At 54.3% G+C, this 23,845-nt stretch overlaps 1 protein-coding gene across 3 annotated transcripts in view; it reads left to right on the plus strand.

Moving 5' to 3' along the window:
* The first annotated feature begins 345 nt into the window (after positions 1 to 345).
* NECTIN1 (nectin cell adhesion molecule 1) overlaps positions 346 to 23,845 on the plus strand; it is a 71,008-nt gene continuing 47,508 nt past the window's right edge. For 2 of the 3 annotated variants that reach the window (XM_085209116.1, XM_085209118.1), the window contains exon 1: positions 346 to 1,075. In XM_085209116.1, the coding sequence (XP_085065242.1) occupies positions 994 to 1,075 (82 nt within the window). In that variant the 5' untranslated portion in view covers positions 346 to 993. The remainder of the gene's footprint in view (positions 1,076 to 23,845) is intronic. The other variant, XM_085209117.1, reaches the window with a different exon arrangement.

Below are 23,845 nucleotides of genomic sequence, written 5' to 3' on the forward strand. Positions count from 1 at the left end.
ACGCGAAGGAAATACATCAATGAGCGCACGCTGAGATCCCACGCGATCGATGTGGAAGGTGTAAGAATGCCTACATAGGTGGCTTTCAGCTGCCACTGAAATTCATACAGCCTCAACTCCTGGGTGCTCGTAGACCTCGGGGCGAAAGGATCCCCTTCCCCAGGGCTTCGCGGAACAAAAGGCAGCAGCCGGAGGGAGGGAAGGCGAAGCGAGGCGGGGAGAGACGCCGGCTGCCCTGCTGACAGCACGAGGCTCCAGCGGCCAGACCCGGCGGCTCTCCGGCGCTCCGCACGGAGCAGGCAAAGAGTTAACTCAGCGCCCTGCCTCCTCCGAGCACTGACATCACGGGGAGGGGGAGAACGCTGCCGCCCGCCGCCGCCGCCGCCCCGCCCGGGAGGAGTGTGTGCGTGTGTGCGATCGGGCGGCGGTGCCCTGCAACCCGGGCAGCCCCCCCGCCCCCCGCCCGGCCATGGAGCTCCGCGATCGGCCCTTTTCCTTTTCCTCCGCCGCCTGAGCTCCGCCGCCGCTCTACCGGAGCTCCGCGCCCCGGGAAGCGGAGGGCGGGCGGCGGGCGGGGGCTGCCGAGCCCCGCCGCTGGAATCACGGCACCACCGCGCTGCGCTCGGCGGCAGCAGCAGCAGCAACCCGAGGAGAGCTCTCTTTATTTGTTTTGCCCCCTCCCCACCCCCCGCACTTTTTTTTTTTTTTAATTTTTTTTTTTTCTTCCCTTTTTCTCCTTCTCCCTACCGGAGGAAGGCACCGCGCTGCCCAGCCGCCCAAAGGGGCCCCGTCGAGCCCCGGGGACCCCGCGGATGTGCGAAGCTCTCCTCCGGCCGCCCATCCTCCTGCCTCTGGGCGCACCGCCTCTTTATCCTCCTGCGCCTTTATTTTTATTTTTTAAGCAGACCTGAGCGGCATCACCGGGGCGGGGAGGGTGGGGGGCTCAGCTACGCTGCCAGACCGTCCCTCGCCCATTTCTTCGAAGGAACTCTCATGGCTTCACAGCTGCAGACAAGTTGCCGTGCATCTTGGTGGACTATCGGAGTTTGCATCCTGGCGGCCGCGCTCTTTCCAGGTGAGCCTCTGCCGGCCGGCCCTCCCTTCCCCTCCCTCCCCGCACCACGTCGGGATTGAGGGGCTCGGGGGTGGGGGGGGGTTCGGGATGCGGAAAGAGCAGGGAAGGACGGGGTCGGCTTTTTGGGGGTGCGCCTCTGGAGCAGGTGTGGAAGCATCTGCCTGAGGGTGGGAGAGAGCCGGGGCCGGTTTTAGCCCGGAGAGGAAACAACACGATCGTTTGTTTTGAAAGCAGCTGCAGGCAGTGGGCTCCGGAGTGCTGGGAGCTGAGGCGGTTTGTTTGCTCTTTGGATCGAGCAGCGTCTAGCGAGGCACAGCAGGCAGCCTTCCCGGGAAGGGACCTGGTGCTGGGGAGCGAGCACAGATGTTTCGGAAAGAGAGAAGGAGGTTTCAGCAGTTCCTGAAGAAACCCCCCCCCCCTCCCGTACTTAACATACACACACTTCCCACGGGCTTTTTTGCAGGGGGGGTTGGACTGCTGCCGCGTTTCAAACCTTCCTTTCATTGCTTTTGTACTTGGCGTGCCTGATTCTGCTTCCTCGGAATGGAGCAGATGGGCAAAGATGCGGATCTGCAGTTCCCGGGCTCGTTGGAGCCCTCCCGGCTGATTGTCCCCATCGGGGCTCGGCGTTGCCCCGGGCTCTGGCACAGCTGTTGGCAGCGGACGGGTGACCCACTTCATGAAGTGCCCTTGGGGGAGATGGGGGGAGAAGGTGGTGGTGGGGGGGGGGCTCTTCTTTCGCTCCGGCGCCGAAGGGGTTAACGCCATCCGGGAGGGCTGTCCGAGGCGTTCATAGAGAAGGGTGACCAGCAATCTGGGTTTAACAGCGCTGGTGAATGAGCTAGGAAAGGAAAACGAAAGCCTTGCTCTCCTTTTCGGGTGAGGGCTGGAGGTGACCGGGTTAGGAGCGGTGGCTGCGGCCACATGGGCAGCGGTAAGGGACAGTGAGTGCCTGCGTGAGGCGCGGTCTGCAGCCGGACAGCATGACGTGCACGAGGATAGGGTGGAATTGGAGTCCTTTCCTCTGCAATTCGGACTGGGGCAGCTTGCTGGATGTGCAGCTGGAATGGCTGCGCTGCGAGCTGTGGGTTGCAAGGGCTGAGATAAGAGGGCTGGCCGGGAGCAAACGGCGTGGTCCGGGGTCTCTTGGTGAAAGCAAAGCCGGAGGTTGTATCGCCCAGCACGTGGGAAACGGGGGCTGCATTGAGCAACTGAAGTGGGGGGAAAACAGAGGTGAGATGGAGGCAGGAGGTGGCTGGTCAAGAAAGCATGAAGAGTTCGTGAGAGGGGTAAGGTTAACAGTGAAAGAGAATCCAGGTCTGGGTATGCTTCTGTATTCCCAGGACAAAGGGATCGGCTGAGCATTGCAGAAAGAGGCTGTGGAAGGGGCAGCCTGGGGCTCCCTGTGCTCCCAGGCACAGCTCTGCTCCTGGCAAGGAGGGTTCCAGCTTCCCATGCAGCTCTCCTTATGAGCAGGAACCTCTCTGTAGCCCTCTGTGAGGCTCTGGGGGTGCAGCACTGCTGCTCTGGGTAACCCAGAAGGGTTTCATCCTCCTCCAGTCCCTATGAGAATACGCAGGCAGTGATTGAGGACATTTCACCTTGCTCTGTCCCAGGAGACTCCTTTTCCCCACCAATTCTATTTTTGGCCATTCTGGAGGTTGTGCTGCCAGCAGTCAGTCTCCTCTCCTACTGCTCTGCAGTAGCCCCAGAGTTTGTCTTGCAGTGTCCCACTGGGATAAGGCAGCAGTGCATCCAGCAGCGCCTTGCCATGCAAAGGGGACAGGCAACACTGCAGGATCATCCTTCCTGACCCCACCAATGATCACTGAGTGTCCCACAGCCTGCGTGGGTGAGGCTTTTGGCTGAAAGGTGGACGCAGCACCTCTGCAGGAATGGCTGCTGCTCTGTTACGTATTTCTTCATTCATCTTTTTCATTCATTCGTGGGCTTACTTGTGCCGTGGGTGCACCCAGAGCTGCACAGAGCACCACAGGCTGATACAGGTGTGGGTGCTGGGCTGAGGCAGGTCGTTCCTTGGTGGGCAGTGCTCAAAGAAGCTGAGGGTGTATATAGCAGAAGCTGAAGGTATACATATATATGTAACACACCATGCATGTGCTTTGTATGCAGACGCTTGCTTGAAGAGGAGGGGGGGGAGCTTAGGGATTCTCTGTTATAAGTGAATTAGAAGCTGTGGATTTTTTATTTGATTTTTTTGGAAAACGCTGTTTGGTGCATAGCAGCTGATGGGAGGAAGGCAGGACGCAATGCCAGCTTCTCTGAAAACCCTTCGTGGCCCATCTAATCAGTGCCGTTTCATTCTGTTCCTATCCACGTACACTGCCTCCACCTTCTGACAATGTTAGCTTTCCTTCTGATAAGGAAATAAAAGTTCCCTGCTGTAAAACCCATAACGAGGCCCTTACAGTGTCTTTAACACGATCGACTCAATCATCTGGAACGGATTGAGCGCAGGGTTCCATGCAGACCTGCTGCCAACTGATGGCTCTGAGCTGTGAACATGAATGGGGGCTGCTGGCAAGCCAGAAACCCCTCTCCCCAACTTCTTCCCTTTGCACGGGGACAAATTCCCGTCTGCTGTCCCCAGGCTACCTCTTGGGCCTCTCAACTTTCGTTGCAAAGCGCTTTGAGATCCTCAGCAGGGAGAGGTGCTCCCAGCTGTGACGTGGGGTTTTTCCATCGCTGTGCTTGAAAGCGGTGTTGGCTGAGCGGCGGTGACCCGCGGGCGCTGGGTCAGGCAGGGCTGCAGCTGCAGGGAGGGCTGCTTTGTGGGGAGCATCACTGCGTGCCACTGCAGGATCTGGTTCGACTTGTGCTTTGCAAAGCTGCTTTCACATCCCAGAGCAGCTTCCAGAAGGGAAAATGTTGCCAAAGTTTTGCTCGGTCTTTGAGTTGTTGGTTGGTACTTTTTCTTTGCCCTACCCGAAGCTCAGAACCAGCGACGTCAGGCTATTTCAGGAAGCAAAAAGTGTCCTTTGCTGCTGTTTTCTCATTAAACCTCGCTCGCTGCTGCAGAACCGACCTGTCGGGTTCTAACCTGGCCTGAAGTGTGAGCATGTGGCTGTGTCAGCATGGGCGAGGTGACCGGAGCTCAGAGCTGATGCTCCCTGCAGAGCTCCCAGCCCAGAGCACACAGCCCCGTTTGCAGAGGAACACGGAAAAGCATTGGCAACGAGCTGGTGGCTGATTAGCCTCCAATGGTGGCAGAGCCCCAGGCATCTCTGGGCTGCAGCTGAGTTTGCAGGGAGGCTCTTGCAGGATCCTTTGGGCACCGTGCACAGCTGGGCTGAATCACAAAGGGAACCAGAAGAGCCGGTTGGTGTGAGCTGCTTCCCCCTGTGCCCTCTGCTTGTGCTGCTAAGGCTGGGGACAGCCTGCTCCCACCAGCAGCACTGCAATGGAGATGGGGACGGAATCAGGGAAAAAGGCCTTTGTGGAAGAGCAGAAGCTGTGAGCACTGCAGGGATGAGCTGCTGAGTCCTCGCATGGGTGGCCACAGTTCTCGTGAGCTCTGAGCAAAGGTTTGAGTCTTGCAACATCATTGCTTAAGGTTGTGGTTGTTCTTGCTCAGGCTTTTTCCCAGGCTAGCTAGCATGGTGCAAAGTGCAGAAATCAGTGAGAGAGGGACAAAGGTACTCTGATGTGAGCACCCCCCAGAGATGGTGCGTTCTCAAATCCATCAGATGAAATCAGGGCAGCTGCGATGCGGGGTGAGTTGGTGCTGCTGGAGCTGGGACACAGTTTGCACTTGAGACACCTCCAGTATTAATTACCAGAACTCAGCCATCCCAGCACAGAGAATTCAGGCTCCTAAGCCCAGGTGAATGATGTTTAACTAAAGCACAAACCCTCTCCCCTTCCCTCCCTTTGTTTGGCTGCTGTTGCAGTGCAGATATCCTCTTTGACCTTTCGGTTTTCTCTGCTTCTCCCAGGGAAGGTTCAGCCCAGGTGAGGAATGTGCTGCACACAGACATACCCCCACAGCCTGCTTTGCTCAGGGCTCTGTAGCAGGACAGAAACTCCTGCTCAAATGCAGAAGTGCTGCCTGTGGGAGGAGAGTTCTGATCCCTGTGCTCTCCACCGTGCTGGGTTAAGGTCTGCATTCCCACCTTTGGTGCTGTTGTGCACTTACAAAAGTGCAATGTGAGTTTCAGGTTCAAAGGCCAGCACTGCCAGCACCGAGTTGTGTTCTGTGATGTCCTGTGCTGCCATCCCTGTGTGTCCCAGCCTCCGTGAGCACTTGTACTGTCCTCATGCTGTCCATTTGCTATTTCTCCCCATCCCCAGGGCTGATGCAGCACTTGCACAGCCCGGCACCATAAAGGCTGCGGCAGCTCTTTGCTCTGCAGCAATCCCAAGGCAGCAGCTCCTGGCATCCCCTGCTGTGTGTGTGCATCCCAGGCTGTTCCTGCAGATGAGACACATGGCCAACATCTCCAGCCCCTTTGGCATGCTGGGGATGGCTGGGAGGAAAGGACCAACCCTATGAACCGTCTCATCGCCATCCTCCTGTTCTGGAAAGGAAAGTGCTTCAGTGGGACTTGCCTCCCAGAAGGACACCGTGTGCAGCAGTGAGGGTTCCCATTTACCTTTCTGACTGCAGGAGACAGCAAAGTGGCTCTGTCTGCTCCTAGCCATGCAGAAACATTACAGGACCCACAAATCACATCCCTGCCTCGAAGCAGCGGCAGGTACCAGATGGGCCACCTGGCTGTGAGACAGAAGGTGCTCCCAAGCCTGGTTAGTCACGGCTCTGCCTCCATCTCCCTTCTCAGCATTCTCTCTACCTGGGAAAACCCCATTATCAGACAGATCCCGAGTGTGTTTTTCCTTTCCCATGGAAGATCCATTCCTCCCCCCATGCTGCAGTGAGGCATCCGGAGGCAGGGCCAGGCGTGACAGCGGGGCCATGCAGCTCGCAGCTGGTGGCTGGCAGCCAGGGGATGCTCTGGGGACAGGCGAGCACAGCTCGGGGCACAAAGACGCATCTGTGTGAGGCTGGCACCCAACACCCCATGGCCACCTGAGAGCAAAACCAGCCTTGTTCCTGGGCCTGGCAGCGGAGGGGATGTGGCCACAGCATGTAGAAACTGAGCCAGGTGCCCCTGTGCACCTCTGTGCCTGGTGAGAAGGGTTTGCTGACCCCATGGGACACATCCCCAGCAGAGAGCACCTGTGCTGAGGGCCTTCCTGCCCTGGAGGAAGTGTTAAGGATGAGTAATCAAAGCTAATTTAGGGGCTGTATAAATGCACAGAGGAAGAAGATCTCTGCTGCTCCAAGGAGGTCGGAGCACTCAGGATGCCCTCACGTTGCCGCTTGCCTATGTCACCCTACCCAGTTAGCCAAGGCGGGTGTCATTTGAGAAGCAGTGTTGTTTTAAGGGCTGGAACAGAAGGCAGCAGCCAGAGCTTGGCGTTGTGCAGCGGGAACAGCAGCAGGAGCTGCTCAGTGCTGGGGCTGCTCGTGTTCTTCCCTTTATCAGCAGCAGCACCGAGCTGCAGAGCGGGGCATCTTCAGCAAGCAGGGGAGAGCTGAGACTGTGCCCATGTATGGTCATTAGGGATCAGGGATGTGTCATGCAGCAGCATCCCTGCCATCTTATAATTCATATCAGCTGCTTGTTTCCATAGGACCCCGGACCCCTCTTGGCTGTGCTGGCTGGGTGCTGGCAGGCTGAGCACTGCACCCCATCCTTTGCCTTCATCCCTCTCTCCTCAACCCCAGGTCCTTCTGGGAGTTGGCCTACAAGAGAAGGATGGTGGTAGGAATGAATTCTCCAGGGCTGATATTTCCAGTTATCGCACTATAGAAAGAATATTCCTTCTCTCTTCGCGTGGCAGGAACAGACGTTCAAAAATGTATCCTGGTTTTTAAATACTCTTTTCGCCTGTGGTGTAAATACTAAAATGTGGTTTTTTTCTCTCTCCCCTTTCTGCCGGAGTTTAAAAATATCGCTAGCCTGGGGAGGTGCATCTTTCAGTGAGATTTATAACGGCTGCACTCAAGTGATGTGGAAAATGAGCCTCCCTCTGCCCCATCCTTCCTGGCACCTTCCAAGAATTTATTTCCTTTATTTGTCTGAGCCTAAGAATACTTAGAGGCTGCATCTCCGCCCAAGCACTCTAATTATTTAAGTTTTGTTTATGGGCAGCCTTTGGAGAGGCAAGTAGGTTCAATCCCTGCCTCGTCGGGTAGTTCAGCCCTGTGTTAGTGCTGCTGGATAATGATCAACAAATCACAGATCCATCACCGCTGCGTATCAGCCTGGATCTGTGAATTGGCCGAGCCTACAGGGCAGGCTGGGCTGTGCACAGAGGCAGGGAGCAGCAGCAAGGTGTGGGATGGGGCTGTAGGATGGGGATTTCTGCCCTTGGGACACAGCAGGACAGGAGGAGGACCTGTGTTTAGCAGAGCATCTTGGGAACGCCAGCCTAGGAGATGAGCTGGAGCAGCAGTTTGCCTCAAAGTCTGTGCAGTGGGATGGCACTGGGATGTGCTGCAAACCTGCAGTGTGGAGCGAGTTTGTCCGGACTCAGCTTCTGCTCCAAGTGATGTAAACCCAGCTGGGAACAAGGGCTGCATGGGAAGGGTGAGGATGAAGAGAGGGAAGGAAGGAGGAAGGAGTTCCTCTCTAGCACTTCAAGGCAGCTCCTCAAGGTCAGCTCCAGGCACGCTCTGTGCAGATGCTGTCTGTGCAGATGCTGTCTCAGCTGTACCCTCTCTGTGGCTTAGGGGGTGGACTCTGATTCGCAGCTTGGCTACTATTGATCTGAGGCCTTTCACTGGTTCTATATTCGCTTCTGAAACGCAAGGCTAAAAGCATCCTTTTTAGCTCTCTTGTCTGTCTTGTGCTCTCGGTGTCCCAGTGCCTGCAGAGCACCTCGCACACGGGGCAGCAGGAGGATGTGCAGCCTCAGTGCTGACTTCCACTGGCGTGAATCAGCTTTAACTTCAAGGGAAAGCTTGGCCTGGAGGTGATGGCAAAGGCAAGCTGTGCTCTGAAGGGCTGGCAGCACTTCTTGGCTTTGCCACACGCTCCCTGGAATACCCTTGGCCAGCTCCCTTCACCTCCACGTGCCTTTCCTCTCTGCTCTGCTCACGTTGCCATGCATCTGCAGGCACCTTGCACAACCTGCCCAGCGTGCGCTGCTTTGCACAAACTGACCCTCACCCTTATTTTGTATTCCTTCTCCCAAGCAGCCAAAATCAGGCAGCTCTTTGCCCAGGGATTGTAGAATATCACTCCGCACATACAGCTGCGCAACTGTTGTGCACAGATTGATGCACCACTGCTCTGCCTTTGCAAACACCAGGCCCAGTTTCTTACCTTGCTGAGCGCACGGTGTGTGGGTTGGAGTTGTGGCAGTGGGTGGACGTGGTCTGTTGGCTTCCCTGCCTGGTTTTTGTTCGTTTGGGTCACTTCTGGTTTGCAGTCATGATCTGGCGAGGGGGGTAAAGGCAGGTGAGGGGTGTTTGCTGGGAATCCATGCTCCAAGAGGCAGGAAGGATGGCTGCACGTCAGCAAATGCTTGGGTATGTGCAGTCAGCACCATGCGTGTGCTGTGCATTTCCTAGGTGGCTGTGAGCAAGTTTCCCAGCACCAGGATGCAGATAACTAGAAACGTTGTGCTATAAAAGCCACAGCACTCATCTGTCTGCTGGGCAATGATGATTTTAGCCTTGTGCAACAATCTCTATGATATTTCAAGGTTAGGGGTGCAAGCTCAGGTGTGAAAGCGAAAGAGCAGCTCTTCTGCAACCCACCCTGCCCTAGCACAGTGCTGGGTGAGTTATTATAGCAGCCAGCCAGGATGGAGAGAGGGACGATGGGTGTAAAGTTCAATAATTGTTAATTATTACCCACAGTTGCCACAAGACTTTCTGGCCAAAAATAAAAACCCACACAAAACAATGTACTTCTCTTTTTGCAAAGGTGTTTTGTCACTGTCCTGGCCACGCTGAGTCCCTATCTCACTGCATCCATTCTGCCTCCAATGGGATTAATAAAGAGCATCTTATCTCGAGCTGAATAATGTTTGTAATACAGGGAGGGGAGGCAGCTTTGATCCGGAAAAAAAAAAAAAGAGAGAAAAAAAGAGAAGGGCCATTGGGGCGGGGGGGTGCGGGCGGGCAGGGCTGTGCGTGGGAAGCTGGCACAGCAGAGCTGCACCCAACCTGTTCTGCAGAGCTGTGGGTTAGGGCTTGCCGGGCTGGGGAAGAAAGGGCTGGAGCAGCTCCAGAGCTGCTGGGGGCTGTGTGCTTCCCTCTGACAGGGGGTTCTGGCTGGGGGAGGCTGTCCTTGGGAGGTGGAGGAGCCCAAAGAGTTGGGCTTGGGAGCTGCTGTCCGCACCTCAGCTGGGGGAAGCATCACCTGGAGCATCACCGAGCCATGGCCTCCCAAGGGGTCTGAACCTAAAATGAGCAGAAAACAAAAAAATACAATGATTTGGGATGCTGAGGGCATCCAGCACACCGGGCTGCAGATCCACCCCCTGCTCCCCCGCTCCCAGCCACAGCCGCATCCCGGCTGGCAGCAGCGGTTCCCGCAGGGCAGGGCCACACCTGGGAGGCAGGAGGGGCCCAGCTCTTCTCACGGGTGTGGGCTGGGAGCCGGTTGGGCCGGGCTGGGCCCCCCCCCGAGGCCAGGATCTCTGTCAGTGTGAGCCAAGGCCACAGGAACGAGGAGCCAGGGGGAGCGGGCTCAGCTCTGAGCATCCCCCAAGCAAAGGATGGATCCTGTATCCCATCTCAGGTGGGGACCTCTGGGAAGGCCCAGGTGTTTGTCTGCTCCAAAGCTCCACGTGGACAATTAATCCATGGGGAGATTAGCTCTGAGTTTGGTCTGCACCATCCAGCCTGATCAGGACGAATCCATCTGGGGGATGCTGTGCAACACCCCGAAACGTAGGGTGAGGTTTGGTGATGCTTCGGGGGTCTGTGAGCACCTGAAGCTGGAGGAATCCAAGTTGTGAACAACGGGTCTCAGCGGGTGCCACCCCATTGGGAGGGCACCACATCTGTGCCCCCCATCCTGCAGGGCCACTCCGGGGTGACACCGTGCAGACATCTCTCCGTGGCCGAAGGATGACATCCCTGTCCCCTGGGTGCTCATTCCTCATGCCGTGCTGCTCCCCCTCCATGGGGCTTCGGCCACCCAGCACCATCTGTTCATTTTCGGCCCGTTGCCATGGTGACGGGATGGCTTGAGACGGGGTTTCATGAGCTGCAGCTGGGGGAACGCTGGGAAAGAAAGCACACAAGCAGGGAGAAGCCTTCCTTTTCCTGGGCGGAAATGAAAGGGAGAGGGATGGGAATGGCCACGTAGCGTTCCAGCCCCCCACCGCACCCATCACAGACACGTGTGTCCCCGTTGTCCCCTTTTGGCTCTGTCCACATCCCACTGCTTCCCTGCGTTCTGCCCATTGGGCTCCTGCTGCAATCTCAGAGGTCACTGAAGCTGAACCAGGGGACATCGGGTGGATTCCGACGTGTCGGTGCTCACGGGATGGTGGGAGCAAGATTTGGAGTTTGCTGCAGTTGGGCCCCTCCTCTCCCCATGCAAAACTTGTGGTTGCATGGGAACATTCTGCAGGTGGGCAAGTGCAGGCTGGCATGGGCTGGGATGGGCTCCCCACGGCCAGGGAGGCTCAGCCTGGCCCCTGCTTTGCCTCTGCACCGGCAGTGGGTTGGGCTGTGGGGAGGGTCAGCGCTCAGGGTACCACTGCTCCTGGTCTGCCTCGCTAAGCCCAGGATAAAGAATGAGCCCAGAGAGAGGGGCTGGCTGCTGTTTGTGTATGGATGTGTGTCTGCATATAATCCAGGTGGAAACGGCTTTTAAAAAGCAAACAGTAGAGGAAGCAACAAATTACTATCTGCTTGTAGACAGGAAGATCTGGGCTAACGTGTGACAGACGAAAATGCAGTTTGACAGATTGACAGACATGTTTTTGTGCTACTTTAGCATCCTTATAGAAACAGAAGATAATTCAGGTTGCACAGGAGCTCATTAGGTCACCTACCTCCCCAGTGAAGCAGATGAGCATGCTCTGCCCTTCTTCCAAACCCAGCACTGGTGCATAGGAGCAGCAAGCAGGAGCTGCAAGCATGAGCTTGGGGCACTCAGTGCATCCAGGCTGCAAGTGGTTCTCTGGCTTTTGCTGGACGTGTTGCACCCAGGCCATGAGGAGGTGTTTGAGGCCAGAGACAGCCTTGGTGCGAGCGGTGGGAAGCAGAAAATCAGCCTTGCAGTCCTGATGAGCACAGAGTTGGCTTCAAATCACTTTTTCCCTCCTCTCAAAGCTGAATGTCACCTCTTCCTCTGTGACACGTGATTTACCAGCACTCATCCCAATTTCTATTTGCAGAGCCAGTGCCCTTTTCCTGCTGGCTCTGCCCTCCATGTGGTAGGGAATCAACACATTCTGGGCTTGAAGCTTCTCCCAGATTTATGAGCTTGCTCTTCACCTTGAGAGTAAGGCTGCCTTGCCCCGAGCCAGCTCTGAAACCCAAAACACCAATTGCTGACTCAAGCAAACACCATTGATCCTCCAGCAAGTCAAAGTTTCTCCTTTTCTCTTTTTTTAGGACGAGTTGTTGAGGTTCTGTTGTTGGCCTTTCTGTGTTTCCCTTTTCCTGTGCAGACAAGAGGCCCAAAATATTCTGAGCAAGATCAATGTGACTTTAAAAGAACCCTTCGATAGCACTTCTGAGGGACATTGCTTCCTTGCCAGAGACCAACAAAAAAACCACCAAAAAAAAAAAACCCTCTCAGTTTCCTCTCCCCTTGAAAAGCAATGCTTTTTAATTGGCTTTTAATCTGAGGAAGACGAGAGCTGTTTGCATTGAATTGGTAATAGGGGATAATATCTTACCCTGAGTGATGGGTTATTTGATCTCGGTGCATCAGAAACCTGAGTGTATGGCTGTGAAATGGGGGGAGGGATGGGGCTGGCTGGGGGCCCAACCAGGAGCACAGCTGCTTTCTTATTCCCAATCATAATTAGAAATAAGATGGGGAACAATCATCGTTTGTCCTGTTGCTCCAGGGCATCGAATGACACTGGGAAGCCTGGGGGAAAGCCTTCAAAGTTGGCACGGAGCACAAGAGGGGTGGTGCCATTACCTAGCCATTAATGGGACAAAGAGCAGCACTGCAGCCTGGCTGGGTCACTGCAGATGGACAGGGCTTGCAAGAAATGGGCAGTTCTGGCTTGGGGCATCGGTCTGGGTTGCAAGGGATGGGCTGTCTTGGCTTGTGGCACTCGTTTGGCTTTGGTTCCCATTGATGTCCCGTGCTTCTGTCCCCACTGCCACCACCCAGGGCTGAGCGAGGGCATCCACATGGACTTCTGCATCCCTGAAAATCACTGTCAAGCCACTGCCGGTCCCACACTGGGCTTTGAGAAGGGGACGAAAGGCAAATAAATCAGACAGCCACCAAAGTGAGATCCAAAGAGGCAACCATTGACGTCAGCAGCCCACGGATGGGGCTGTCTGCAGCTCAGCCATGCGCTCCTGGAGAGAGCTGCACCCACCCGAGTGCTGAGCCCAATGAAACGTGTGCTGAAATGTCTCCTGGCTTCATGCTGACTCAGGCACACATGGGAAACTTGCTGGTGTGGACACCACCACCCATCGCTGGATATGTTTGTTTGGAGCAGTAAATAGCTTTGCGTGTTGCTTGTGGTCTGAATGAAGCGGTTAATATTTAATCGGAGGCCTTCGGTTGGTTGGCAAAGCGTAAAAACCCACTTCTGTTGTTTTTAGAGCCCAAGAAGCTCAGGGCCAGTTTTTAATTAATCGGTTATTTTAAGATTGCAGCACGCTGCTTAGTGACAGGCTTTGTAAACACCTCTCTTCCCAGCAAACCACCTTAAAAACACCGAAGCATCTGAAGTGACTGGCACCCAGCGGGAGAAATAGCATTTATACAAGAGGTGCTACCCGTATTCAGTCCTCCTTTCCAGGGTTTTATTGCAGGTCTGCTCACACGGCTGGGTTCTGCACCCAGGAGGGATATCCCTCCTGCAGCAGGGTCTGGTTTTGCTAGCAGGTCCTCCTTCTGGATCTGTTGGTGTCGGGCATCCAGGCTCTTTGCTGCCCTTGGTGCAGAAAGCTTGCTGCAATTTCCCCATGGAGAAAAGCTGAGCTCTAATTCCCCCATCAGCAACTCCACCTATAGAAATGTTTGCAGCAGGCACCTACGGTTAGGTTCCATGGCTGGCCCATCTGGATGGCTGCTTTGCTTATCTGCACAAAAAGAAAGAGCACCTTCTGTGCTCATCCAGAGCCCCCAGCACCGCGTCAGCAGAGCTCACCCCCAGCCCTTCGCCCCTCTGCATTGCGCCAACCTTCCTCCCATGTGCAACATTTCCATGTTGACTTCAGGAATTTGGCAATCCGTGGGGATCTCCAGTTTCTTTTGCAACACGAGGCCTTTGGATCGTTACCCCTTGAGAACAAGCAGCAGGATGGCCAAAGCTTCACCAGCTGGTGTTTTCGGCGTGTAGGAGGGCACGGCTTGTTTGCAAAGAGGGACCAAGCAGCAGCACGTCAGCTCTGTTTCCTGCTGATCAGAACATCACGCCTGCTAAAAAGCAGTGACTGGATGAGGTCAGGGAGTCCAGCGGTCAACCTCCAGGGGCCAGCGCCTTGTCAGGTCTTGTTGCTGAGGGAGCAGGGCTCTGCATGCTGAGCTGATGTTGGATGGTTGTGCAAAGGTGAGGAGTTTGCTTCTGCCCTGCTGATGTAGCACTGGTGCCAGGGAGCTGCGTGGGAATGGCTGGCAGGATGGGGAGCAGGGCGATGGGCAGAAGGTGGTTGGAGGCATCCCTTGCCCCATAATCTCCACAGCCTCTGATATAGGGCATAAAAAAACGTAGCAATCCGTCTGAAACCAAGAGAAGACCAACGCTCTTGGCAGCAAGTTGGTGTTTTGTCCCCTTAACAGGACAAGGCACGGGAATTCTGCACAGTTTGGGGCAGGTTTTACAATCTTTCCTAGAAATATTTCCATTGCTGCGATCCTGAGTCTCAGTTTCTACAGAGATACCAAAGGAGAAGCAGATGAGGTCCTTTCCATGCTCTGAAGGGCACACGGGACGGATTTCTTCCATCCTGCACCTTGCAGTGCCACATGGGATGCTGGGTGCAGGACGCAGCCCATCCTGCACAGCACGTGGGGACGCAGGAGGGGTTTAACCCTGTGCCGGAGCATCCTTTGTTCGGGTCGGGCCATTGAGCGATGGGAGCAGAGCAGTCAGGAGTAAACAGCACAAAACTGCACACGTCCGCGCTTTACGATGCTGATTTTCAGTTCCAACAGCTGTTTCCATTTGGAACGCGCAGCACTCCAGCTCGGTGGAAGTCAATTATAAATAAAACCGAGGGAGCAGGACCGGTGTAGGAGCCCAGCGACGCTCCGTCGGCCATAAAAGTTGCGTCCTTTCAAGCCTGGATTTTCACTTCCATTTGCCACAGGCGGTGGGATCTGATCGGAGCGCTCATTAGCATAGAAATGCTGTTGGTTGCTCCGCATTCCTGGTCCCGGCGCTTTGTTCCTGCTCACGGCGTGAGCCGCGATCAAACCTCCTCCCCTGCACCGCCTCATCCCCTGCATGGCTGTGGGGTGCGGGGGGAGGGGGAGAGGTGGGGAGGAGGAGGGGGATGGGGATGGAAAGGGGGATGGGGATGGAGATGATGAGAACGGAGATGGGGGGGGATGAGAAGAGGGCTGGGATGGAGGGTAGGGATGGGAATCGGAGGGGGATGGGGTGGGAGTGAGAAGGGGGCTGGGGATGATGAAGGTGATGATGAGGATGGGGGTAGGGGTGGGGATGCGGAGGGGGATGAAGATGATGAGAGTGGGGGCAGGGGTGGGGATGAGAAGGGGGCTGGGAGCTGGGATGGGGGGCAGGGATGATGAAGATGATGAGGATGGGGGCAGGGATGAGGATCAGAGGAGGCTGGGGATAATGAAGGTGATGATGAGGATGCGGAGAGGGTGAGAGGGGGATGGAGATGATGAAGATGGTGAGGATGGGGGTGAGGATGAAGATGATGGGGATAGGGGTAAAGGGTGGGGATGTGGAGGGGGATGGGGTGGGGGTGAGAAGGGGGATGGGGTGATGAAGATAAGGTTGAGGACGTAGAAGGGGATGGAGGTTGGGATGGGGATGATAAAGATGATGAGGGTGGGGGTAGGAGTGGGGATGAAGATGATGAATGTGGGGTTGGGAATTGGGATGAAGGTGATGAGGGTGGGGCTGCGGGGACTGCTGTGACACCGCTGACCCAGCCGGGGGGAGGGGAGGGTGGGTTTGGTCCCGGTGCCCCCGCGGATTAACCAACAGACATCTGCAGGGAGAGGGGAAGGGGGCAGGGAAGAGCTGCTGCTGTCTTTTGTTGTTGCTTTCCTGCGGTATGTGGCCGGAATATAGGTCGCTTATTGCACAATAGATCGTGGCCATCTTTAGGGGATTTACCTCTTTTGCTGAAGCAACGAGGGAGGAAAACTTTGGCTTAGAGCTGGATCGGGTGGATGTGGTGGTCCATGTTTGGTTATTGATAGGACTTCTTTCTGCTCCAACCACATGTTATGGGCGAGAAACCTCACATCTTTCTGCCTCTATTTTTGCCAGCAAGACCCTGCTAGCTGAGTGGGTGGGGAAATACAGGGTCATACAGGGGATGCTGGATGTGCTATGAGCAGATCTGATGGAGCACAGTAGGATCTTCAGGTTTCTTCCCTTTTTGCTGTTGCTAAATGCATGCTCTTCTCAGTCCTGGATGGATGGGAAGCAGCTCAGGTCCTCACAGCATCAGAATGGGGAGAGCAGATTGCTCCCCTGCAACAAACAGCTGGGTTAGCACTGCTCCTCTCACCTCCCTGCAGCCACATCCATGGGTTGGTGTCATTTTCTGGAGGTGCTCAGGAGCTTTTTGGGGTGCAAGATGGGCTTTCAGCTGCTGCTACCCTCACATTCCTTCATACACACTCCTGGTAACACCTGATTTAACAAGAGGATGGACAGAGTCCCATCCCAGAGTCTGGAATGCCAAAATGTGCTGATGAATCCCTTGGCTTCAGCCCCTGGCATTATCAATGAGAAAGCCATTTATCCTCCCTGCACAGCAACGTCAGAACTCCTGGTTCATTTCCTTCATCACCTTGAGTGCATCGAGGCCTGGGATTCTATTTAAAAATCTATTTGAGCAGTGGTTCAAAGGTTTCACAGCATCTCGGTGAGGTTTTGTAGGCTGTGCCCATTAACTTCCCTGCAGCCCTCAACATCTTTTGCTCTGTCACTACTTGATAGAAAACCAAAAATGAAGGCAGCGGATTGAGATCAGTTTTCAAACAAGCTCTGTGTGCACTGCAAGGGTCCTTGGGGCTGATCCTTTCTCAGCAGGCAGCAGCAAACAAAGGCATTCAGGCTCTTTGATGAGGAAGGGCTCTCATGATGCTTTTAGATGCCGGACATCTTCACATTGGTGTTGATGCTGTGCAGATGTTTTACTGCAGGGTCAGGAGGAAAGAGGAGAGAGAAAGCACTTCTACTACACTGAGCAGCTGCACAGAGAGCCCTGAGCTGCGCTTGGTGCAACACAGCTCCACTGACTGCATGCTCCAGCCTTGGCTGCCAGAACCAGCATGGGTTTACTGCTTGGAGCAAAGCTGTGCTGCAACACAGGTGGAAGTCAGCAAGCAGATGAACTCTGTTTGCATCAGGTTCTCTTGGCCCTGCTGTTGTTGATGTTAGCCAGCACCTCTCATTGCAGATATCTGGTTGCAGAAGGCAGAGGACAGTTTTATTTTAAATGTGATAGACCGGGTGCAGCAGGTGTTGCTGACCGCATCACCCAACATAGCACTTTGCTTCCCAGCAGGGCTCTGGAGGAGCGTTTTGACTCCTTCGAAGCAGCCAATGCATTCAAAGCCCCACTGCTGGAGGTAGTGGCGTTGAACCCAGGCTGGGAAGCACAAGAGCAAGGCAGGACGTGAGAACCTGCTGCTGTTTGTGGGGTTAAGGTGCCTTGCTCCAGCACAAGGCAGCTGTCACACAGCCAAGCTCACATGATGGAGCCCCAGCACTGCTCCACGGCTCTGGGAAGGTTTCTCATTTCTGGGCTGGGCTTCTTTTTTGGCTGCTTTGTTTACAGGGCAATAAGTGACACAATCTTCTGCCTTGGGAGGGAGGAAAGAGCTGATCCACATCTTTGCTGCTGCTGCAATCAGCACGGCCAATTCCCAGGACTGGGAGCAGCATGGTGGGGTAACAGACCCCGCTCTGCTTTCAGGGAAGGCAGGTTCTGGGGGAGCAGCACTGAGCAGACTACAAACCCCATCACATCCCAGTTTTTCAACCCTCTCCTTCCTCCCTTTCTCTCAATGCTTCCCGGAGCCCATTGCTATGGGCAGGCACACACCAGCTGCAACTTCCTCCCTTCCTGTTCTCTGTGCAGCACGCTGACTTGCTCGGTATCCCTTGTTCCTTTTGGCACCCCTTCGTCCGCAGCTCCCTGCTCTGCCTCTCCCTGCATTTCACACCTCGTGTCCTTATTTGCTTAGTTTTGGTAGCCCAGTGCTACGGGATGAGGAGTGAGCGTGGGAGAAAAAAAGCCCATGTATGAAATACTCTGAGTGGGGAAAATTGCCACGTTTGCTAATGCTGCAAAGGAGGCAGCCTTTTCTCAAGCCCTGGGGTGGATATGTAGGCAATAAAGAAGGAAAAAACCACTAGAAGAGAGAGCCGCCAAGCTGACAGCCCCAGCAAGCTGAAACCTGCCTGGCAAGGAGGTTTATTCTGGAGCAGGAAGGGGCAGGTTCCCAGCCCAACCAGCTCAACATGGGCCCTTTCTCATGGTATGGGAACCTCAGGTTTCCAAGGAGAGCCATATCTGGAAAGGAGCACAGCCCCCAAACCTGCACAATCACTTTGGGCTGCTCCACTGAGAGCTCCTGCTCTGCCCACTTGGCAGTGCATGCCCAGCTCACCAGTTCCTCTCTGCAAATCACAGCTCCCAGCTGAAGCTGCAGCATGGCTGATCTGTGGTGACAGCATAAGAGCAAGTTCCTTCCAGCACTGTGCCAGGGCTCCTTGTGCTCTGCTGCAGAAAACCCACTAGAAAAGAAAGCAGAGAGGAAGCCTTATTAATGGGCCCTGCTGCATTTTCCCCCTGTGCGACCCTGAGCATCACCCCACCAGGCTTTGCTCCTTTGCTCCTGCACCAAAGTCACTGTGCTTCGCCCTCACTAGGGCTGCAGGAGGGAAAAGCAATGGTTCCTCTCCACTAAACCACCTCTTGAGCTTAGGGGGCTGGGAGCCAGCACAGCCCTGTGCCTATGATGTGCATGGCCAGGTAGGTCCCATGCCACAAGGACTCACCCCATGGCCCTGCTTCCTTCCCTGCTGCCATTTGACTGAAGCTGCATTTTTGGGGCGAGTCAGAGCAGGCAGCTGGTGCTGGTCGGACCGGCTCTGGGCACGCTGGGAGAGATGAAGACGTTGGCTGTGGCTGGGACTGGAGACGTGCTGCAGCTTGCTGCTGCTCCCTCACAGGGCTTTGAGCTTTGGAGATGTCTTCCTGCAGTGAAACAGTGCCAGAGGGAAGCAGAGATGGAAAAAGGGGAATGGCAGAAACAGGTGGTTCTGGCTTACGGGAATGAACCTGCTGCAGCATGAGCGCAGGGCTGGAGGCGTGGGGTGACCAACCACCCCCAGCAGTGGCAGAGGTGGGCATTTCGTGGTAGCCAATAAGAAGGGCAGAGGAAGAGGAGGACATAGGGCTCCTTGCACCTGTGGCTGAGGGTTCTCTCCATCACATCAATCACGGCATTCATATAAGGTGATGAGAAAGAATAGGATTGTTCCCCTTTCTCCACTCCCCTCTCCTCCATCCAGCTCCTCGTCCATCTTCAAGCCCTTTTCCCAACTCTTTCCCTTCCCATGCCTCTCCTCTCCATCCCTTTGTCTTTCCCTGTTCCTCCCCCCCACTTCCTACATGTCTGCAGGATGCCTTTGCCCAGACACAACAGAAGCTGAAGGGCAAGATTGGAACTCCTCTAGATGCAATCTCCATTTTGCTCAAGGATCATTAATTACCTTGATGATTAAATACAATTAAAGATCCATAAGACCTTTCTGATATCAAAGCCATTAGCAAGGGCAGCTTTTAGGAACCTTCACCGGCAATAAAACAAAAGGAGGAGACAGACCAGTAAATCAGGGAATCCCAATTAAAATCCGTGCTTAGCTCATTAACCTAATTATGCATTGTGTTGTGCTTGCCTGAGCTCCTCTGGGGGAAGCGGTGGGGGCAGCTGCCCATGTGTTAGCCCAGCTAGGATGCTTGTGCTGGATTGGAGAAAAAACATGGCATTTAAGGGGGGGATTTGTAGCTGTGCAAGCCAGACATATTTGTACTGAGCCCTGAAATGCAGTGGTGCAGCATGCACTTCCCCTAACGTCCTTACCACAGCTCTGGGACCAAAGGACACCAGATGGCACCAGGATGTCCCCCTCACTTGGCTATGGGGGATCCAATGGCTGCAGCCACATGCATCTGCCCTGGGGTCTGATGTGAGCTCCCACCTGGGGTTATTGGAGCAGGAGGGGCAGGAATGGAGCCCGGAGACCCCGTCCACCCCCAGAGCAAGGGAAGGGAGCAGAAACCTGCTGAATCCAGGTGACTCACAGACCTGCACCTTTTCCACACCAAAGTCTGAGGGTTGGATCCCGCAGTGCACAGCTGCATCCAGCGTGCCCAGCAGCCTACGTGTCAGTGCTCCAAGGGCCAGGAGGAAGAAGCAGGTCGCAGCATGTCCTGCCCAGAACCAGCCCAAGCTGTTCCAGCAAGTCAGAGCTCGATGGGCTCAGGGTGCGGCTCCTTGCATGGAGGAGAAGGAGAATGGGAGAATGCTGCAGCTCCTGGATCCCGTGGGAGAGAGCGGGGAAGGAGGCACGGAGCCCAGGGCAGCATGGAGACAGATAGAGGTGTGAGCAACCTGCTGGGGGTACAGCAGGACCTGGGTTGTAGGGGGCCAGGCGCTGTGCTGAACTCTAAGCACAGCACGTGGCCCAGCAGTGCCCCTTTTGGGGATGACACAACCCAGGGGGTCTTGGAAATCTAGGACTTGGAGGAGGTGGGGTCTGCCCTCCGCAATTCTAAGGATGGAAAAGCAGCAGCTTCAGCTCCTGCCGAAGTCGCAGGTCTTGCTTAGGGTGCAATTGCCTTGCTTTGGGGGCACAGGCATTGCCCCAACCCAACCCTGCTGCCATAAAGCTGTGGTCAGCCCTCACAGAAGAATTTAATCTAGCCCAAGATCAGCAGGCAGCCTTCTGCAGACATCCCAGCCCCGCTTGCTTTACACATTGACCATTCTTCAGCTGGTGCTCTGCTGCCAGGTAATTAAAATGGCTTCGCCCTGCAGCCCAACAGCTGCCTGCAGATAGCTTGCCTTCCTGCCCAAGGGACCCTTACCTCATCGTCTGGTCCGGAGCACTCGTTAGCTGCAAGGCAAGTCTGAAGGATGCAAGGATTTCATGGAACAGAGCGAAGGCAGAATCTCAAATCTGCCTGCTTTTATCTGGTTTCCTAGAATGAGGACAATGGAAGGAAAAGGAATATGAGATAAGAGGGGAAACAAAAAACAAAACAAAACAAAAAAAAACCCAACAACACAGATCCTAAGCTAAAAGGATGTGGAAGAGCAAAGCATTTGCAATGGGAGAGGTTGGAGTATTTCTCAGTTATGCCGAGTGCATTGGGAGTATTCCCAGAGCAAACAGTGCAATTAGTTTGGATTTACACTGTGCCAGTGAGACGTCAGCCCCCCAGGCCCCGTGCAGGCTGGCCCATGAGCTGTTCCTTCCCTATGGGATGCAGGAGAGGCCACACTCACAGCTCTGAGATCACTGTAAACTTCCTCTCAGGCTCCTATTGCTGCCCCAGTCCTTCCCTTGGCACTGGGAGCAGCCGCAGGGATGGGATCAGGCTGGCCTTTCAGGTTGCCTTCAGCCCTGCAAAGCAGCAGCTATTCTCCAGTTCAGGGGTGTCATTTCCTTCTGATGAGCTGTTTCCTGAGGAAGGTGTCACACCCCTAAATGAAGCCCTTTCCTTTCCCTTTGGGGCATAACATTCCCATCCTCTTGAGTTGTTTCCATCACCTGTGGGCTGGATACTTACTGTGCTGTTGGTCTGCTGGTGGTTCAGCCCCAAGGATCTGTTCCTCCTGTCATGGTCTGAAAAAAAAAAAAATCAAAGCCCCAAGGCTGCTGCCCCACCAGAACCAGGAAAACACTCCATTCTGAGACTTAAGGAAAGGTTTTTATCTGTGGGGTACCCAGGCAGGGCACAAGGCTGTGCCTTGAAGCTCTGTTCCCCTTGTTTGGATCAGCCAGTCCGCTGAGCACGAGTCCTCCAGTGAAATGGCCATTTCTCAGTGCCCAGCCTTACTTCTAATTAGCAAGTCGATCTATTTCTACCCAACACCACACTGTGCCAGGAGGACATGTCCTGTGCTGCTCTCTGCATCCCCGTAACTGGGATCTCTCTTCCAAACTTTGTCTCCTTTCCCATTTAGCACAGACAGGAATCTGCTGCCAGACACAGCCCGTGGGGCTCCCACCCTTATCTGAAGGGTGACCCTCTGAACTCTCTGACACACACTAATAGGAGTTAATGACACTTATCTGGAGAGTTATCTTTCTCTCCCTGCCTACCCCGCTGAAATATTCCTGTATCTCACAGCCAGAACCATTCGTGGCATCTGGATGACACGAGCACTCCTTCCCTGATGGGAGAAATGCAGTTCAGACAAACTAAGCAGCCCTCTTTGATCCCCTTCCCCTGGCTTCTTCTTTTTTCCTTTTTTAAAGATTTCATTTGCATTCATTCAGTACTCATCTGGTTATTTCTGGAAGCCTCTCCACTACTATTCTGGTCACTTTACACGGAACTGAGGATGGGACTTTTTGTCCTCTCTCTCTGTGCACTATTTATATCCTTCCATCTGTCTCCTTAGGTACTCAGGCATCCAGCTGTGTTGTATCTATCACCTTGGCAATAGCAACAAGTGAGGATGTTTCTTCACAGCTGCTCTAGAGCAGGGGTGGCAAACAAGGGACACCCCAACTGCTGTGCATTTTCCAGCCCTGCTGCCATACCAGCAGGTTGTGAAGCACCAAGGGCAGCCCCCTCTGGTTTCACCCCATCCCTTCGCAGAGATGTTCTCATTTCCCATGGATTCATTCTGTACTGCTTCTCCTTCCCTTACCTCTCGTTTACATGGTGGTCAGTGCAGTGATCCACAGCCACTGAGGGACCTGTGTTGGTACGTCCATTGCCACATCCCACCTGCAAGTCATAGAATCATATCTTAGAATGGCCTGGGTTGGAAAGGACCACAGTGATCATCTAGTTTCAACCCCCTGCTATGTGCAGGGTCACCAACCAGCAGGCTGCCCAGAGCCACGTCCAGCCTGGCCTTGAATGCCTCCAGGATGAGGCATCCAAGATCTCCTTTGGCAACTTGTGGCAACAGTTCTGCTTCTTCCTCTGTTTTGGCTGTACAGCTTGGGTCACCTGGATGCCACAAAGAGTTCCTGGCAGCAAGGTGCCTAGAACGTTTATCTACCCAAACAGTTTTCTGCAGGAACTGTGCCCATATTGTCGTGTCTGCTAAAAAATCTTGTAGTCTGCTTTGTGTTATTGCTCTTCTCCCCACTCCATCTGAAAAGAACATGCGTTCTCTTGAACAGCCTGAAGGGTAACTGTTAGCAAGTGGGAAGACACAAACAGCAGACGGAGGAGGAGGTGGGCATGGTGGGCAGGTGGAGGGTGGGAGCAGATCCGTCTGTCAGCTCCAAGAAGAGGATGGGGAGCACAGAGATGCACTGCACAGCCCCAAATAGCTCCCAACCAAGGGATGGAGAGGGATGGGATGCTGACAGCAGGCCCAGGTGAGGCGATACACCAGCAAGAAGGAACAGCTTGCTCTTTGGGCTCAAGAGCTCTTGAAGAGGTTGACCATGGAGATGACTGCGTGTTTCTGCTTGGAAACAAACTGACATTTAGAGAATTTACACAGAAACAAAATTTCAAAAGACAGCGTTGGCCTGGCTTTATCCTAAGAGTCCCATTGCCTTACAGCCAAAGCATTTGGTTTCGGTTGCAGCTCCGCTCAGGGTTGTGCTGTACTCCCTTTGGAAGAAGTGAGAATACAGAGGAAGTCGTCCTAAAATAAATCTGCAACTTCAAATGTGAATAATAAAAAGAGAACTTGATTTAAAGTGGGCAAAATGAACACCACAAAAAAAAAAAAAGGAAACATTCTGTTCCAAGGTTAGCACAAACCATTTCAACCTTATCTCTGGACCTTTCTATTTTGTAAATTGAGTTTTGTCAAAATCAGCACGTTCCAGTGGATAGTTTTGGCTTGGACCAAATGGCACTTTCAGTCAGAACAACATGCTGCGTTGGGAAATTTTCCACTAGGTTTGGTTGCCCCTCCCATCATACTTTCCATTTTCGTGGCAACTTTGTCAGCCCCCCATTTCAGTTTGGACCTGATGTTCCAGGGGAGCAGCCAACCCCTGGAGCGGCCCAGGATGAATTGATGGGGTTCTCTATGCGAGGATGGAAATTTGGAGCCTGCTGCTCCCATCTGAGCACAGCTTGTTGTGTGCAGGAAGGAAGCAGGGAGCCCAGCATTGATGCAGTTACAACAGCAGTCAATGTAGTAG

Source organism: Meleagris gallopavo, chromosome 26 (assembly GCF_905368555.1).
Source record: "Meleagris gallopavo chromosome 26, MGAL_WU_HG_1.1, whole genome shotgun sequence".
Taxonomy (NCBI): Eukaryota; Metazoa; Chordata; class Aves; order Galliformes; family Phasianidae; genus Meleagris; species Meleagris gallopavo.